This window comes from Podarcis liolepis (assembly GCF_965112155.1).
Source record: "Podarcis liolepis genome assembly, chromosome: 11".
In the NCBI taxonomy this organism is placed as follows: Eukaryota; Metazoa; Chordata; class Lepidosauria; order Squamata; family Lacertidae; genus Podarcis; species Podarcis liolepis.
The window spans coordinates 35,452,055-35,469,822 of record NC_139565.1 but is presented as its reverse complement, the minus strand read 5'-3'; the positions used below and the strand labels follow the sequence as shown (position 1 = coordinate 35,469,822).

The following is a 17,768-nucleotide window of genomic DNA, read 5'->3' as shown; positions in this document are numbered from 1 at the left end:
CCTCCTGAGGTTCCTACAACAAAAATATTCAAGTAGAAAATCTACATCACTTAGCAGCGGCTATTTCTGTAGTTTCGCACACTAAGCACTTTATTCACTGTGTAAGGAGCAGATTTAGTAAGCCGTGCTTGTAGCATGCCAAGAGGCAGAGAACACTGGAATGTAACAAAGACAAACTCACAAGTCTACCAGTATCAACATTCAGTCAACATTCAAATAACTGTCAAGACTACATGAAAAGATGCTTTATATATCCCATGATGCAATATAGTTGAATTACAATTGTTAGTGTTGTATCAGAGCTCTCCTCATCTCAAATTCTAACCCAAGAGGTTTCTGCAAATATGCTATACTTTACTCAGAATGAATATGTTTTGGTTTGCTATGAACTTAATAACAATAATTATCATTTTAACCACAATATTGCTTTCTTGTTTGTTACTTTTCTGCCTGATCAACTAAGTCACAGTAGAACAGTCACTTCCTTCTACATTAACCCATGTAACAAAATTATATATATATATGTATATATATTTATGTAAGTGGCTACTTAACAGTTCAACTTCACAAGGGTAAAACAAATAAGTTTGTTTTAGAGAATTCCATATAGAATTTTTGGGCTAATGCTCTGTCTTCAGAAAGATTAATGCAAACCCTTGTCTAAGGCAAATTTCACCCTAAATAAATTTTCAGATTTCCTTTCTTAGGAATTGATGATTGGAAATGCTACAACTACAGTTTTCAGCCAAAAGAAAAGTTGTAGCTACTGACACAGCAATTTTAAAGTAGATCACGACATGCAGTTTTATTCCAGTAGATTTCAAGACCTAGTAGCATTAATTCCATTCTTCATAGGCTTTCATATAGGACAAGTATTAAAAAGGTCATTTTCAAGCATGTTTAATCCACTCAAATTTGTAAAGGAAAAAAAAAGAGGAATGTGTAAGATTTATGCATGCTACCGTGCATCAAACAAAAATTTGAAGCCAGATTTCTTTAATTCACTCACACAAGATTGAACGTCAGTGCAATGGCTAAATCATCCAACAACCTTTATAAGAACCAAATCATGCAAAGTCAGACCCTGCAAAAACAGTTTTCCAGTAGTTGTTTTTGCAATGCAAAGATGAGAAGCAAAAATGTAAGGCGGCTGTTATGGCTTTTTTTTTCTTTTTCTTTTTTGCACAGATTAATTTTGCAGCACTTAAGGGAAAATGGAAACGTGTGGCTTTTGCCTCTGACCAGCAGAGTTATTGTCTCTCCATTTTCCTTTATCATCATGGGATATTCTTTATGCTATCTAAATTAATCACAACTTCCATTTTTTTTTAATAGTAACACGAGATCAAGTGTACCAGTTAGGTTTTCACATTCACAGTACGTAAGAAAATACACATGGAAAGAAAAGTAAAGGGTTAACTTAACAAGGATTTATTCACAGGAATACAAGTGAGTAGAGGGGGTGGGGAAACAGAAAAGCTAAAAACAAATGAAATGAAGAGGATCCAAACCAACTTTCACTCTGTAGCTTTTAACTTGCACCATTGTGTCCTCTCTAGGATACAAAGGGCCACCAACTTGCGCCAATACAGTGTAGATACCCTGCTTTACATCCACCAAATTATGCATCTCTTAAGATCATACTTTGCGGAGGAGAAAATTATAGAAAGGTAATACGTTGGGTGGGAATAAACACTGAAATGTAGCAATCATGTTATCAGTTTTCTACCATTGTCTTTACGTGCCAACTAACATTTATGTAGCCTTTAAACAGGTCTTACCATGTTAAGTCATTTTTAGGTTTGATAAAAATCACTAGTATAACCATGCAGAAAGCACATCACACTGACAGCACAGAGGCAATACTTTGCACATCTATATCAGCTTTCCACATTGTGCAGGTTACACAATACAATATCAATCTTAATCCTAACAGATCCTAAAAAGATATTTTGAGGCCTAATTGTCACTACAGTATTTTATACCTATATTCCTAAGAAAAAATAAAATCCACAGAATCATAAAGGAATTTTAAACGCAGGGCTATACTGAATTGGTAAACTGCAACACAAAACTGGCGCAACATAAGTAAATGTATACCACTCTCACCCTTTGATGCAAGCATGCTACTTTCCCACTAAAAATACGCTTGATCACTATGATCCAAAATGCATGCCTGAACCTTAAACGGCACATTAAGAATTATGCCTTACTCTAGAAATTAAATCTAATGAAGTACAACCATCAAATCATATCCACTACCTTTGAAGTTTCAATGTTTTTTTTAAAAAAAGGTTCACCTTTCTTCTCTAATGCCCCTCCCCCCACCCAAAAAAATGAAAAGGAGTGACTCATTTGGCATCTTGCAGGTTGCTTCATTTTGTTCAAGTTAACCTTTATTACTTTATTATGGGGTTATTTAAATTTGTACGCTGCAAGTGCCTGCTCCTAATACAGGCAGCAAGCTTTATTTTAACTGTACTAACTTCATTTGTTTAGTTCTTCATTAACATGCAACACCTAGGAATCCCATCAAGATGAAACAATGCAGAAACCCCTTATTACGACACACCTTTTGCTCTCTGCAATCGCTACCCTTCGGTTTCCTTTATCGTGTCCACACAGTGTATTTCCTCTTTACATATCTCTATGGTTCAATTTTATAGTTTTCATTTTGGTACAGTTCCCCATAATATTGCAGAATGTGCTGTTGTAAATATATATTTATATATATATATTGAGCTTCTTCACATCCAGTGCAGAGTTGTAACAGGAGACAGACTTCCACCCACAAAAGCTCCAGATGTTAAAACATTTCCCAACATCGGCTTAATACAGTGACGGCAACACCTCCCTCCCGCCCCTCCCAGTAGGCTTGGGATTGTACTGTATTCCCTACTGGTTTACCCTTCCCCCCAGTAAAGGGTAACATTTTTTTCCCTGGGTGTCGAGGCTCCCTCCCAGTCTTCCAGACTGAAGGACCTGAAAGAAGCAAGCAAGTCACAGATTTAGTGTTCGGAAAGAAAGTGTTTTAAAATAATGTTATCACTAAATACACCACTATATGAATACATAGTGAAAAATGCAAAGTAATTAAGTTAAAAACATAAGAAGCTGCCTTATGCAGAGACAAACCTTCAAGGTCCATCCAACTCAGTACTGCCTACACCAACTGACAGCAATTCACAAGCGTTTCAGCCAAGGGCCATCCCCAAACTTATCTGGAGATGCCGAGATGAACTTGGGACCTTCTGCATACATTAAGCCAGGCTTCCCCAACCTCAGCCCTCCAGATGTTTTGAGACTACAATTCCCATCATCTCTGACCACTGGTCCTGCTAGCTAGGGATCATGGGAGTTGTAGGCCAAAAACATCTGGAGGGCTGAGGTTGAGGAAGCCTGCACTAAACTATGGCCCTTCCGCAATGTGAACCCCCAAGAGAAAGTCACAGCAGTACTAACAGATTTAGAGTGATGTTCCATTTCCTTGCCTCCAACTTTCTTTTTATTAGCAAATGACAAGCAGTTTTCGCAGCTGGTACTCTCCTCTTTCTACTCCAAAGCCAGCTGAATTAACCTCCGAAGCGAAAGAAATCTCAGCAGAGAAACCATGCTGAGGCTGGATGGCCATCCACCATGGATGCTGTAGTTGAGATTCCTGTATTGAAGGAGGACTAATGACCCTCGGGGGGGGGGGTACCTTCCAACTCTATGGTTCTATGCTCCTGAAGTAGATTCTTCTACATACTTTAAATCATTCTAGGTTTAAAACATCAGCTATGATGTTTTACTGAAAGCTCATACAATTGTGATGTTTATCCCAGACAAGCAACTGACAAAACTTCTAGCAGGATAGTTATAAAGCTATATGCAGAACTACTAGAATTAAGGTATCGGATATATTTCCCTCTATTTCAGCCCCTGCCAACAGACAGGGGGCAAATTCCATGTGATATGGACAAACGGTTACCCTGCTATCAATGATTGTATGTGAAGATGCCATAAATTTATTTTCTTGATTGCGGCAAACAACCCTTCCTCACTTAGCAACAGTCCCTGTCCTTCCTGCAAAAGCCTTGAACTTCACCCCAAGTTCCCCAAGGAGTAAATGAGGGGTGTGGCTTCTCTTCCATGAGGTGGGACTTTGCAGGAAGAACCAGTAACCCTTCAGAAGAGACCATGGAAGAGGACAAGTAATGACCATTAATGGTTGGCAGTTTCACCTCCGCAACTCTTGCACTTCATATATGAACGCTGCTTTGTACCCATGCAAGGGTATGGAAGGTTCCATAAGATAATTTTAAAATATGTGAAGTCAACAAAAAAAGCTTGCAGAAAAGAAGCTAGCTATAGGCTTAGCTTAGCTGAATAAAGAGAATGCTACTGCAGCAGTTTATGGCCTTTGCCGTGTTTCCATGAGAAGGAATTAACCTGGGGAACCTCCAACCCACAGGCCAGATTTGGCCTCTCAGTCTTCCCCATCTGACCCATGAGGCTATTTTGGTCAAGCCGTGCTCACCTACCCTGCACCTGACATCAATGTGGAGCAGGCAAGGGTGGGGGCTCGGCCAAAAGGGGCTTTGCAGGCATGGTGATCTGCAGTGTCTGCAAAGCTCCTTGCACACCTTCCAAAGTGCTCACTGTTCTTGGGAGCTTCTGAAACTTTGTATAAAAGAAGATTGTACACCTGTGCATCAGCTGATAACTTGGGGTGGCCAATCTTGTGTGCTATAGGTGCTGAAGGGACCTGCACCTGCTCCGTTTGGCTGCACTTTGAAGTGCTGACTTTGGGACTTCAAAGCACCAAATCATTTGCCATGCTAGGTGATGTGTCCAATTTGGCTTGCAAGTAGTAGTGATTGGTGGGGCAGTACAGTGATGCTCACTTGCCTTCACCAGCCATCGCTGCCAATTGCAGAGAGAGGCTAGGTGCAGGTGACTCATTGAGGCAGTAGAGTTGTCAGATTAGCTGCACTGTTGTGCCCACACTATGCTGAGCTCCCCACCTCTCCCTCTCAGAAACTGACAGCAACACTTGGGTGTTTGGAAGGCAGATGTGCAACGCCATTCTGATAAGTGGGGCCGAAAAGGTTCCCAGCCCTGGAATAAATGAACAAACAAAATCTACTAAATGATTCTCCTCCATTAGCTGTTGCTAAATAGGTGAAGAGACGTGGTTATTTGAGGGAGGTTAAAGCTTCAGCTTATCCACCAGTCAACATACACAATACAGAACAGTTCATGCACTGGAAAAAGGGAGGAGCTTTTAAAGTCAACCCAGCTTACCCCTCATTATGGTACTGCAGCTTGAATACTTTAGGTTAAACTCCATAGTAAGCTGCAAGGCGTTCTTTTAAGGGAACAGGAAACTGGTCAGAGAAACGCCTCCAATTTTCATCTCCAACTTGATTTTTAAATCCATGAAGGATCTAAAGGGGAGCAGAAAGTTAAATGTTTTCTTCAAAGATCAACTGAATTAAAAGCCTTAGAAGAGTGACCATCTGATAACAGAAAACTAGATGCACATTGATAATGGTTACAGTGTTTGCAAAAAGTCACATGGACCCAAAACTTGTTAAAATGAGTTCTATTTGTGCCACAAATTTATCTGATTTACTACCTTCCTTCCTTCAAAAAGCCCTAGATTCTAGGCATATATTCATCTCTTCTTGCACACACATTCCATTCTCCAGCTGTTTTACTTAGAAAAGATCAAGGGGGGTAGTGATGGAACTGTGTGCGCTAACAATTCTTAGTTTCTGGAAGGAGCTATCAGGCTGTTGGAAATTGTAATGAATTCACCACTAACTATGAATGCTCAGATAGAAATACTGTAGAGCAATTTTTCAGAACACCAGAATAGGCTACATCCTTTTTGTGCCACTTTAAGTACACTCTAACTTCACATGTTCTAATAATACAGCCCCATGAAGCAAAAAATGTGAAATAACTCATTACCTTACAGAACATGTCTCGAAGATCATCTTTTGGGCTAATCCATGATGCAACAGCATCACAAAAAAATATAAAGTCCTGCAAATGTTTTCAAAATGTGCAAATTAGAGATGAGTACTTACAAATGGGCAGATTCTGCACAGAAATATCAGTGTAATTTAATTCTAGGGACCTATCGGCACCATACATTTAAAGGGCTATTATACCATTTAAATCGCCATGGCTTCCCTCCCACAGAATCCTGGGAACTGCAGTTTGTGAAGAGTGCTGAGAGCTACAATTCCCAGAGAATTTTAACTCTGTGAGGGGACGAGGAGCCTCCTTACAACTCTCAGCACCCATAACAAACTACAGTTCTGACGATTATTTGGGGGAAGTCATGACTTTAAAGTGGTATGATACTGCTGTAAATGTATCGTGCAGATGAGGCCTAGATCTACATTTTATAGTTTCTCCATCAAACATTATATACAATAAAAATTCTGAAGCCTTTTGCACCTACCGTATTTTTCGCCCTATAAGACGCACTTTTTCCCCTCCAAAAATGAAGGGGAAATGTGGGTTCGTCCTATGGGGCGAATGCAGGCTTTCGCTGAAGCCTGGAGAGCGAGAGCGGTAGGTGCGCACCACCCCTCTCGCTCTCCAGGCTTCGCGGACCTCTCCCCAAGCAGCGGGAACGTTCCCGCTGCTTGGGGAGAGTTGCCGGCATCCCGAAGCCTGCGCGCACTGATCTCAGCGCGTCCAGGCTTCGCGGATCTCTCCTCAAGCAGCGGGAGCCACCGCTGGGCTCCCACGGCTTGCAGAGAGCTGCCTGTTTGGGGGCTGGGGTCGGGGGAAGCTCGGGCTGCCCCAGCCCCGCGCCTGGGGGGGAAATAATTTTTTTCCCTTTATTTCCCCCCCAAAAAACTAGGTGCGTCTTATGGGACGGTGCGTCCTATAGGGCGAAAAATACGGTATGTCAAATTCCTTCTCCTGTATCCTTTTTATAGGGAACAGTAGCAATGATTTCAATAACAAATCTGTGATCTGTATAAGCTTTCAAATGGGTGGCTGGGCTCCAGACAGTAACTCCAAGAACTTCATGTGAATTGTGAAACACATGCAGGGGCTTGGGTCAGGAGAATGGAGTTAGTTAAGAAGGTTAAAATGGTCAATTGTGAGAAATGTGCAGGGTTCCTCTTTGTAGCACTTGATCTGGAAGCAAGTCCCATTGATGGTAAAAGAATAGCTAAGCAATAAATGGTTTTAGAACTGAACTTAGCATCTAGTTTGACCCCACTGGAGGAGGAAGCAGGAGTTTCACAATTTGAACTTCCACTGTTTCCACCACTTCTTAAAAAGCAGCTGTCATGGGGGTAGGGGGATATTTTGACTCCCCCAAAAAAGGTTCCCTCAAGTTCTACCTTCTGCATCAAATTTATTCCTATTAGAAGCTGGTCTGAAGAATGCAAAATGTAAGATTTTAAATACTACAACTCCAGCTTTCTTGAGTTTTACTCATCATTCTAAAGAGAAAACAACACATCATCATATCACTAAATCACACTAACAGTTTGAAGTGTCCATTTTCAATTCTGGTATTTGAAATAGTATATACTCAGACCAAGCCATTAACAATGTATTTTGCAGTGACCAATCCACAGTGAAACAGACCAACACTTGAGGTTATTTGAAGCCAACTGGGACAAACATGTACGTATGTATGTGGCAACAAAGTGATAGAAATAAAGGTGCTGACAGACTCACTATCTAGTTCTTGCTTACAGGTATTCTAGTCTGGCAATAATCTAAGAACTGTTATTCAAAAAGGGATTTGAATATATGTCGGCCAAACAATACCTCAGTAAAATAAAGACAGAGCAGAATTCCAGCATTTAATTTTTGCAAAACATTTATGCAGAGCCAAGAATAGAGTACCATTTTCCCCACAAGAAAACTATCTGCTTATCTAAGATATGACATAATCTTCAACTGAGTGGAGATCTTATCCACTCTATGAATGTACTTTGGGCAGTTTCTTATTTTTCCAAAATACAGCAATCTCAAAAGTGGCTACCATGAGTAACAGAATTAAGAGGGGGTAGCTTCCTGAGGCATTTTGGAGAATCATTATTGGTTTGATCCAACACTGTGTGAGTGCAGTTCTGCTCATGTAATAAGACCACCACTTTGCCTCCTTCAAAATTTGTTCTGGATAGTCTCCCAGTCCTTAAAACAGATTTTGGGTGTGTGCAAGTTACTGCAGTGGGGAGGAAAGGAAGGTGAAGTCCCACTGCGCAAGGAGAAGCCCCTTCAGCTTGTGTGTGAACACCATTGGTTTCATACCATATGCACAGTTTAAATCTTATATCTAAATATGATGATGTGACATGGGGCAGAGGATCAAATTTTAGACCACACGTCTGGCTTAAAGGGTCCTACCAATCTCTGATCCTCACTTTTTAATGTCTCCCAGCATTGTTGCTACAGTACTTTGGGCAGTATGTGTCTTGATTTTTTCCTTAAAAAACACACCACGCCCTCAATTATTATCTGCAGCCAATGGGGCGATGTGTTCATCTAAGCCAATCAAGACCAACACAAGACTTACTTGGACTACTCCACTTGGATTGACAGTGATCATGGTACAAATTCCACGGAATGCTGAATCTTTTTCTTCATTATCCCTTATGTTTCTGAGAGAGGTGCACCTATTAAAACAAAGAACAAAGGATTAGATTAATCTCTGCATCCAACTTTAGCTGGTATTGTATTTGATGGAATAAGTGTCCCAATGAAGCTTAAGGACCATACAGCACATAATGTCAGGTTTTTTACTTTGTACCCCTACTTTGTACATTTCAACCTGATTTGAAACCCATAGAATTTTATAGATGCCAGATCAGCCAATTTCAAATTCTTTCTTGTAGTGCACAAGTGACCTATATTCCATTAAATACCTCTATCTATTTTCTGCATTGTATCATTATTAGCTTTCATCGCTAAAAGCAGCATATACTGCCACAGTTTGAAGTCTATCAAATACCAGGAACAGAACATCTCTCACTTGTTTACAGCAGCAAGCAAGCTATTTTGGTACAAGTTTATAAACATATATTTCAGACAGCAAGTCAAATCGCAAATGAGTTTGAAGTAATGTAATGCGATGTTTTAACGTTTTATGCTATTTGCATGCACATAATCATACTGGTGGATTTTTAAAAATGCTTTTAATAATCAAGCTTTAACACATCAAGCATGTGACAATCTTATCCCATGCATTAATTAGTTGTTAGCCACAACATGAAATATATACATGACGGTACTGCTAAAAAAACTCACAAACCTGATAGGACAAGATTAGTCACATGGTTGGCAATGATTAAGAATAGTGATTTTTGTAACCAACTGAAAAGTATATCTAGAAGTGAGATAGAGAGAGGAAAGAAAGAAAGGAAGAAAGAAAGAAAGAAGAAAGTGAAGAAAAAATGAATAAAAAAAAGATTGAATAATACACACCAGGGTCTTATAAACTGCTGTAGCATGGGGGCCACCTCTTGAGGACAAACGTAACCAAGACGACCAATTGTTATTGCTAAGGTAACGCAATCACGGTTATACACCACCAAACGCCAACCAAGACATGAGCAAATGAGGGGGGAAGGAGAAAAATAAAGAAAAAACAACAAATAACTCAGAAACAGAAACCAACAGAACCTGTGTATGATAATAACATAAGATTTCACCAGTGCTGTTCATTACCACCCCTAAAAATAAGGGGTAGCAAATGTGGCATACTATTTGGAGGAGGGGGAAAGGAATTAAGCGAATGAGAGAACACCAAAAGCACAAATTAAAACCCAAATGCTCAGTTTAAATAATATGCTTCAAACTGTGACAACACTATTTAATCAAAAGGTATTTTGAGTCACCTTTAGTAACAAGTGACTGTTATTTATTACACTGAGTTGCTAGCCCATTTCTCAGGGTTAAAAACCCACAGCTACTTAGTTGCCTTGAAAGAATACTATTTGTAAGTGCATTTTAAACGGCAGATCTTAATTTTAAAATCAAAGTAACATAAACTTTTAACATTTACGATTTTCCAGGGGAAAATGGAATTCTGTTCATAACATTCAAAGAATTCTTTTAAAGATAAAAGCTAAATTCAGCAGGAATCGGGGGTTGTATTAGCTTTTCATTACAAGATAAGGCAGCTTTTAATTTTATTATCTAACGATTCAACAATTGCCAGAATTAATCTCTGACGTCAAAGATCCTGCATAAGTATGAAGGGATCTGTTCAGTGTGAACTGATCTGTCAGGCCCCTGGCCGTTCATGTGAAGAGGCTGCTTGGACGGTGATCCTGTGTGGCTTTAATGGTGTTCTCTCAACTCGCAGAGTAATTCTTCAGAAAAGGGAGAGTGTGGGTATGTTTAAGGATTATTTGAAGCAAACTACATGAATACTAAAATCCAGCAGATTCATATGAAGCAGAGAAGCCTATGCTTAAAAGACATTGTGCAACACTCCAGAACAGGCATTTGTGAACAATCTCATGAACACATGCAATAAAGCAGATGATGCTCTTTTCACTATGAGATTTGGTGTAGGATATACCAACACTATAAAATGGAATTATAATTAATACAGCTAAAATAAAATATTTGGCTTTGTTTTCCAATTATTTATTGTGCTATACATGAATCAGCCTCTAATATTAACAATTCCTATCCTACCATTAACTAGGGATGTTATAGTAGTGGATTTCCTGTGTCAGCAAGGGACTGACCTACATGACCTTTGAGATCACTTCCAATGCTATGGGCTACAAGGTTTTCTGTATGATTTTGCCGCAACACTCATTCAATTCCCATTAGAATTATATTCCCATTATTTAGAGAATAATGGAAATGATGTACTGGTTGAGAATACAGAGTGGAATTTAGACCACAAAGCCTGTTATTTTGGGCAAGTACTCTTACAGAGTTCATTTCTTAAGTAGCCATTCAACATAAGAAGTCAATTAGGAAAAGCACTATAATGTTAAAAGGTGCTAGTTTTGGTAGATCGATGGTAGATCTGCACTGAGATTTCAAGTATGACAACATCCTACAGTATAGACCAGAATATCCCACAACAAACCTAAAGTACAACACATTCAACATTTATCTGTAGTATCAGCCTTTTGGGTATTTACAACTAATATTTAGAAGTTATGGTGAGGGATCAAATGTCTCTTAACTTCTGCACTGTGTAAAAAGCAAGCACTACAGGTAATGTACCAATGACCATAAAGAAAATGTATAGGTGTCACTCCCAGTTATTGCCAGGAGACTTCTTTGAGTTGTTCCACAACACACATCATGTGTTTGCAAACGTACTGTGAATAGTGCAATACATAATGTGCCAAATTACCATGTAGCTTATCTTCCAGTTTAACATAAAATATACAGTTACGGTCTTTGCACTCTTTGCTAGATATTTAACAAACATGCACAGAATACCTGACTCCCACCCACAGCCGTGAAGGCAATGGCCAAGTTATCAATGTCTAGACTGAAATTCTGGTAACCATTCATTTTCACTTCAGACTGTAACTGTAAATCTGCATTCATAGGCTTAGTATCACTGGTATCAGATTACAGTGCAGACAGAGATAGTCAGAGATGACAATTAGCATTTTTCAGAAAATGAAAAGCTCTTTTAAAAAAGAAAAAAAGAAACACACACAGAACATGCTTTCTACTAGCACAGAACAAGCCTCAAACTCAATTTTAAAGGGTCTTTTAATCTTCAACCAATCTGCAATTTCTAAGGTCTCCATTTAAGAGCATGCTATATTTAATAAACTATGTAACAAGTTAGCAAGATATATATAATATATAATAGTCAGCTACTCTTTTTTTTAATGGCAGTTTGCTTGCATCCTCTTGCCAGCTACAGTTAGAAGCTTTCTGTAAATTAGCTATGTGCACAGAACACACATACAATTTGTACAAAAAAGGATGTCAAATTCAATGCTACGTTTAAGTCCTTAATCAATAGCATCTGCTAATTGAAAATTAAATCTGTTTAATTTGACACTTAATTGCAAGGCTGAGGTTTGCAACACCATCCAAACTGAGTTGCTTTTGCTTTAAAACTGATGCAGTTTACCTACAGCTCTCTGAATAGTCTGGTTTACAAACAGACATCTGCATAACTTCATTCACTGCAAAGAGTTCAGTTGTAGGGTACCTGTGTTTTCTAACAAAGTCTTTGGTGTGTTGGGTCTGTTAATGATTTCTACAAGCTGGTGCAAGACCATAGGAATATAAGGCTGCATCTCTATACCTAGAAAGAAAGAAAAAAACACATAAAACAGTTCATTAAAAACCTGAACATATGCTTTCATAACAGGTACATAAGTGCAATTGAACACCAGAATTTACAACTGGTAAAAAATTTAATCTATACCATGCAAAATCCAAACTATAACTTTAAAGAAGCAAACCTTACCCATCTGAATAGAAATTTCTCCAATTGCCCACGTGGCGTTGTTACAGACAGAAATGAACTCTGGGTTAAGGTTGGTTCCTAAAATTGGCATGAAGTCAGCTGAAAAGAACATAAGCCACACTGTTAAAACTCTCCCACAACTAGAACTTCACACAAATGTTCAGTTTCATGTAACTTCAGCAGAAAACCCATGTGAAGGACAATCACTTTTTCTTAGCCAGAAACTCTTCCTAGGCATAAGAAACTCCTGGTACAGCCCAATAAGGTTAAATTCAATTCCACTGCAAGAAAGGGACTTCAGCTACCAATTTGCGTGGGATGCAGATATAACCACAAGTGTTCGATGAAACAAAAAAAAGCAGCTTTAGACATTCCCAACATTTTGAACAGGATCTTCTGCTATAAAGTAAGCATGTGTTTACTAGGCACTGCCTAGCCAGAAACAAGGTCCTGGAGGAAAAGTTCTACATCAAACTTAGATGGCAATAATATATTCTCTTTTGTACCATAAACCTGTTAGGAAAAAACCAAAACTTTCAAAATTTCCCTTTACACATAGAAGGAGCATTTCTAGTTACAATGATGCCATGCATGGACAAGATTCCAAATTTGAAGAATTTGCCTTGCTAAGTCACATACCAATGCATGGCTTCACATGTTGAAAACATGCCTTTGTCAGATCGCCCAGCAAGGCAAAAGAACTCTGTCGTACCTCGGGCATTTTATCCTAAAAGAGAGAAACAGAAGTAAGTTTGTGTTTTTAAGCATTCTATTTCAAAAGCGAGGCAGAAGAAGGGGATTATTTGCCTCACCTGCATGCACTGGTACATGAGTGTCAGGATATTGCTCCGAGCCACTAGCTGTTCAATGTTGCCACCGAGACCTTCAGCTAAACCACTAAGTAAATCAAGAGCCACAATCATGAAGTCTTTATCTGGAGCTTCGTACTGGTCTGGCTGAGCATTGTGCAACTGTAATAAAAACACACAGTTGGACACTGCTTAAAAGGCTTAATTACGCGACATACAATGAACCATTTTTGCTATTAACATTATTTTAAGTAGGTGAAATAATATTACAAATCTCTCCAGAAAACAAGCTTCACTTAAAATGCAACTGAAGATAATTTCCCCCATCCTCTAAAGGCCAACAACAGAAAAATACCATGGCTTGTGCAAGAGTCTTCTGTACCAGATTTACACAGCGCTGGTACACAGGTTCACAGTATGGAAGGAAGCCAGATTGCAAGGCAGTGGCAACCGAAGATAGGCACTGAAATACCGAAGAAAAAGTAGTGAGTATCAAGAATATTCAACTGATAGGAGCTTTCAACTGCAGGCATGCATGTTTGCTACAATCAATTTCTTTTAGAAAGGCCAACTTTTTGAAGTACACGAACTGCAGAATTAAGGAACTTCATAACAGTGTGGCCAGGGTTCTAGCTTTGGCCATGCCAAGACCCATGCAATTACCAGCATCATTAATTCCTACAGCTCAACCCTATGTGTTCTTCCCTCAAAATATATCCTAATGAGCTCAATGCATTCTGATACACATATAGTCAATAATCCCACCAAGTCGGAATGGGGTTTATTCCTAAGTAAGGGGGTGTAGAATTATAAATGGGAATAGAATTAATCTCCCAGGAGAAGCTTCCCTCTCTTGTGTATATCAAGGAAAACTGCAAAACTATTAGTGAGCAGCTGGAGGAGGAGAGGATGAAGAAAGAGCTGTGAGTGGAGAGGAGCCCTTTCCCCCTCTTCTGGACTCCCTGCAAAACTCAACAAACCTGCTTTATCCGGAACTGGGTGTGGAGAGTGCAGCTGAACAGAACACAGCTGTGGGGGAGCTTGAGGGAGTAGCACCCACCTTGGGCCTGCCCCTAAAAAACAAGTCTAGAGTGAGAGACTAGAGTGATGTCTGCTGTTTCCAGGAACTCTTCCCATTGAGAGACTTTTGTGGGTGAGCTGAGAGTTTACTTGGACCCTCGGCAGCAACCCAGAGGCTGAGAGCGTCAGAAGGAAAGTGTGTGTGTGTGTGTGTGTGTGTGTGTGTGTGTATGAAACATTTTTATATGTGACTGTGTATTTTTGTAATATTTCATTTAAGTTGTCTGTTGTTGCTTCTTTTTTTGTACGCTGCTTAGAGATATTTTTAATATATTAAGCGTTAAAGAAATTAAATAATCAATCAATTACCTCTAATAAAGGGAAAAGATCTTTATCTTCATCCTTCAACATGTTCCATTTCTGGATTAATGGAGGCATAAGCATCTGAATATATTCCTAAAGACAATGAAATAAAATGACACATTTAAGTAAGCCATTGTAAATTCCATTAAACCCAACATTGTTTCCACTTCAAACATGTGACACCGTTTTTCAAAAAATCCAGTGTTATCAAAATTATGGAGGAATAATCTCCAAAAGTTTACCTTACCAACTGACAACCACAAACTCCCAAAAAGGAGTGTCATCCTTGGTCTGGAGACTCCCAGATTCAAATCTCACTCCATAAGAAAGATCACTGGGTAATCACTAGCTCTCAGTCTAACCTACATGACAGGAATGTTGAAAGGAGAAAGTGCACAAGTTCCAGCTTGTCAGTATCTTCCATAATTTGTTGTGCCCAGAACTGGACTCAGTACTCCAGGTATTGTCTGAGCAAGGCAAAATAGAATGGTACTATTGCTTCCCTTGTTGTGGACACTAAACTTGGTGCAGACTATAATAGAATTAGCCTTTTTTGCTGCGTTGCTGTATTACATTGTTGACTCATGTTAGCTTGTGGTCTACTACGACCCCCAGATCCCTTTCACCTGGCAATCCAGGTGTCCCCCATCTTATATTAGTGAAGCTGGTTCTTCCCACCAAAGTGTGGAACCTTACATTTGTTCCTACTGAAATTCATTTTGTTAGTTTTAGCACAGTTCTCCAATTTGATGAAGATAGCACCACAGATTTCATAACATTTCATAACAAACAGAAAGGAAGCAATATTCAGGCCAGTGAAAGATATGTTGAAATTTTGTTAAAGGATGCTGGGGCAAATTGCTTGGTACTTAGACAATGGAGTGTGTTGAAATATTCCCGCTTGCAACGCACCAGAGCAAGGAAATAAACCTCTAGAATGTAGGACTAATTAAGAGGTGAACAAAATTATCAGTTTAATCTGAATTAAAGGATAACAATACTTACTGGTTTGTTTAGATGATGGCCTACAGAATCTGCTAAAGTTCCTATGGCATCGTAAAGAATGAGCAGATTCTTATGCTGGTATTTACTAAATGCGAAGACCAGAGTATCAAGTATATAAGCGAGATAAGGAACAAGTTCTGTACAAGCCTCCTCTTCTAGAGTAGCAAAGGCACTAAGAAGCAAAACAAAATTTTAGTATGCAGAATTAGAGAATGCACTCCTCTCTTTGAGACAAACTTTCACAGCTTTTTTAAAAAGGTCACACGGGGCGGGGGGACCATTCCGGTAAGATGCACTGGAACTTGGCTTTGCATTTATTTTCACAGGTCGTAACACCTCTGAAGATGGAGAAACCCTACTTTAAACTGAAGTAAAGATTTTGCTCATCACCCAAGTATCTGATTAAAGTACCTGGCCAAGGTAGTCATATTTTGTCTGGTTTCACATTAAATTGTATTTCAGTGAAATGCTGTTCTATTGTATTTCAAAATTCTTTCTTGCTTTGGGATTGTGTGAACAATGAAGAGAGGGTAGTAAATTATTTTAATAAATAAAACAAACCATAAACCTGAAGGGTTTTCAAAAGTCCCCAAGTTTCCAAGTAAAAGCTAGGCTCCAAAGGTACGGAAATCCAAAAGTGCTAGTGGGTGTGACGGGTTACTTGAATGTGCTTCTGGATTAAATTCTTAAAATAATACCTAGAACAGAACTTGCTGACTTGACAATACACAGCATTCATGTTCTGTGCAAAGTGAGAATCAGTGACAAATGTTATCATTCCCACAAAAAAATTAAATAAAAGCAGCTACAACAAACAAGGGCATTTAGAACAGAAGAGACAACTTCCTCTTTCTGGGGGGACAACTTCAAAAATAAGATGTTTGTCTAGACTAATGAAAAGCTGTTCAAGATCAAACAGAATATTGCAGCACAATGAAAAAGGGTTTCACATCTTCACCCTGTTCTTTGAGGACCACCGGCAATACATTTATGACTCTGACCTACCTGCAGGCAGCTTCTTGTACTCTCTTGTTGCTATCCAGGATGCGCTTTAGCAACTCAGTCATTAATGGCTTCAAGTACGTGTCTGGGGGTTGACTGACTACCCAGTGTGCATAGCGGCTAAGAGTCCAGCAAGTAATGGAGCGCACAAGAGCCTTTTTATCAGAGAGGCACTGAATAAGGTGAGGGATTAGCTCGGGAAGATATGGAATCATACCCTGCATACAACCTGTAAAAATAGGTTACAAATTAGATATGCCTAGCAGAATCTGCCCTCCATACACACACAAAGGAGTGAAGCCAGCATGAAAAAACAATCCATAATATTAACAAACTTCCAGGAGGCAACGTATTTTAGCAAACACAAGTGGTGGCTGTTGCCCACTGGGGATGGTGGAGAGAACAAGGTAAGAAAACAACAGGGCAGATGCAACTAACAACAGGTGGCGTTTGGGGCAGGAAGAGACAGAGATCACAACAAGCAGACAGCCTGCTTGAGGGGGGAGAGGAGGAGGAGAGAAAGCATAGCTAGGGGCTGGCACGGAATACAGGATGCTAAGCCTGTCCTTGAAAGTACTGACTAACCTTCAGCAATTGCTCCTAGTACTAGGATGCCTGATTCTTTCACAACCCACTCTGGATGAAAAAGCAGTTCTTTTAGAAGGGGCAAAATGTGTGGCAGCAATTCATCGCGGAATACATTGGCAAGGACATCAAGGGCAGCAGCTGAACACTTCCCTAAAATAGATACACAAACACACATTTCATACACCTGAGACACATTTTAGTCATAAAATTTCAACTCAATCCTACGTTCGTATTAATTGTAGGCCACAAAAGCTTTATAGAATAATCAAAACAAAATCATTCCATGCATATTATCAGGAGGTTTAACTGCTCAATTAGTTTTCATTACAGCATTCATGAAGGCAATTCACAAGATGTGCAACATGTTTTGAATGCTTTCATTGAATCACATCTGAGTAACACTCAAGACATGTATTAGGTAACAGAACTTTTTGAAAAGCTTGAAAAGTTTTATTTGCTCAACTGTGAGCACGATTTCCTAAAAAGGCCCTCAAACCCTTTAATTTCAATAGGGTTTGTACTTCATAAATGTTTTTCACCCCTTT

The 17,768-nt window shown here is 39.3% G+C and overlaps 1 protein-coding gene across 2 annotated transcripts in view; it reads right to left on the bottom strand.

The window, feature by feature from the left end:
- Positions 1 to 1,408: 1,408 nt before the first annotated feature.
- TNPO1 (transportin 1) overlaps positions 1,409 to 17,768 on the bottom strand; it is a 32,063-nt gene continuing 15,703 nt past the window's right edge. Inside the window, exons 12-25 of one of the 2 annotated variants that reach the window (XM_083465234.1) lie at positions 17,221 to 17,373; positions 16,639 to 16,864; positions 15,634 to 15,805; positions 14,635 to 14,721; positions 13,601 to 13,708; positions 13,249 to 13,407; positions 13,076 to 13,163; positions 12,437 to 12,535; positions 12,176 to 12,271; positions 9,454 to 9,529; positions 8,546 to 8,645; positions 5,959 to 6,033; positions 5,287 to 5,429; positions 1,409 to 2,982 (exon numbers count right to left, since the gene is read on the bottom strand). In XM_083465234.1, the coding sequence (XP_083321360.1) occupies positions 5,322 to 5,429; positions 5,959 to 6,033; positions 8,546 to 8,645; positions 9,454 to 9,529; positions 12,176 to 12,271; positions 12,437 to 12,535; positions 13,076 to 13,163; positions 13,249 to 13,407; positions 13,601 to 13,708; positions 14,635 to 14,721; positions 15,634 to 15,805; positions 16,639 to 16,864; positions 17,221 to 17,373 (1,547 nt within the window). In that variant the 3' untranslated portion in view covers positions 1,409 to 2,982; positions 5,287 to 5,321. The remainder of the gene's footprint in view (positions 2,983 to 5,286; positions 5,430 to 5,958; positions 6,034 to 8,545; positions 8,646 to 9,453; positions 9,530 to 12,175; positions 12,272 to 12,436; positions 12,536 to 13,075; positions 13,164 to 13,248; positions 13,408 to 13,600; positions 13,709 to 14,634; positions 14,722 to 15,633; positions 15,806 to 16,638; positions 16,865 to 17,220; positions 17,374 to 17,768) is intronic. The other variant, XR_014517060.1, reaches the window with a different exon arrangement.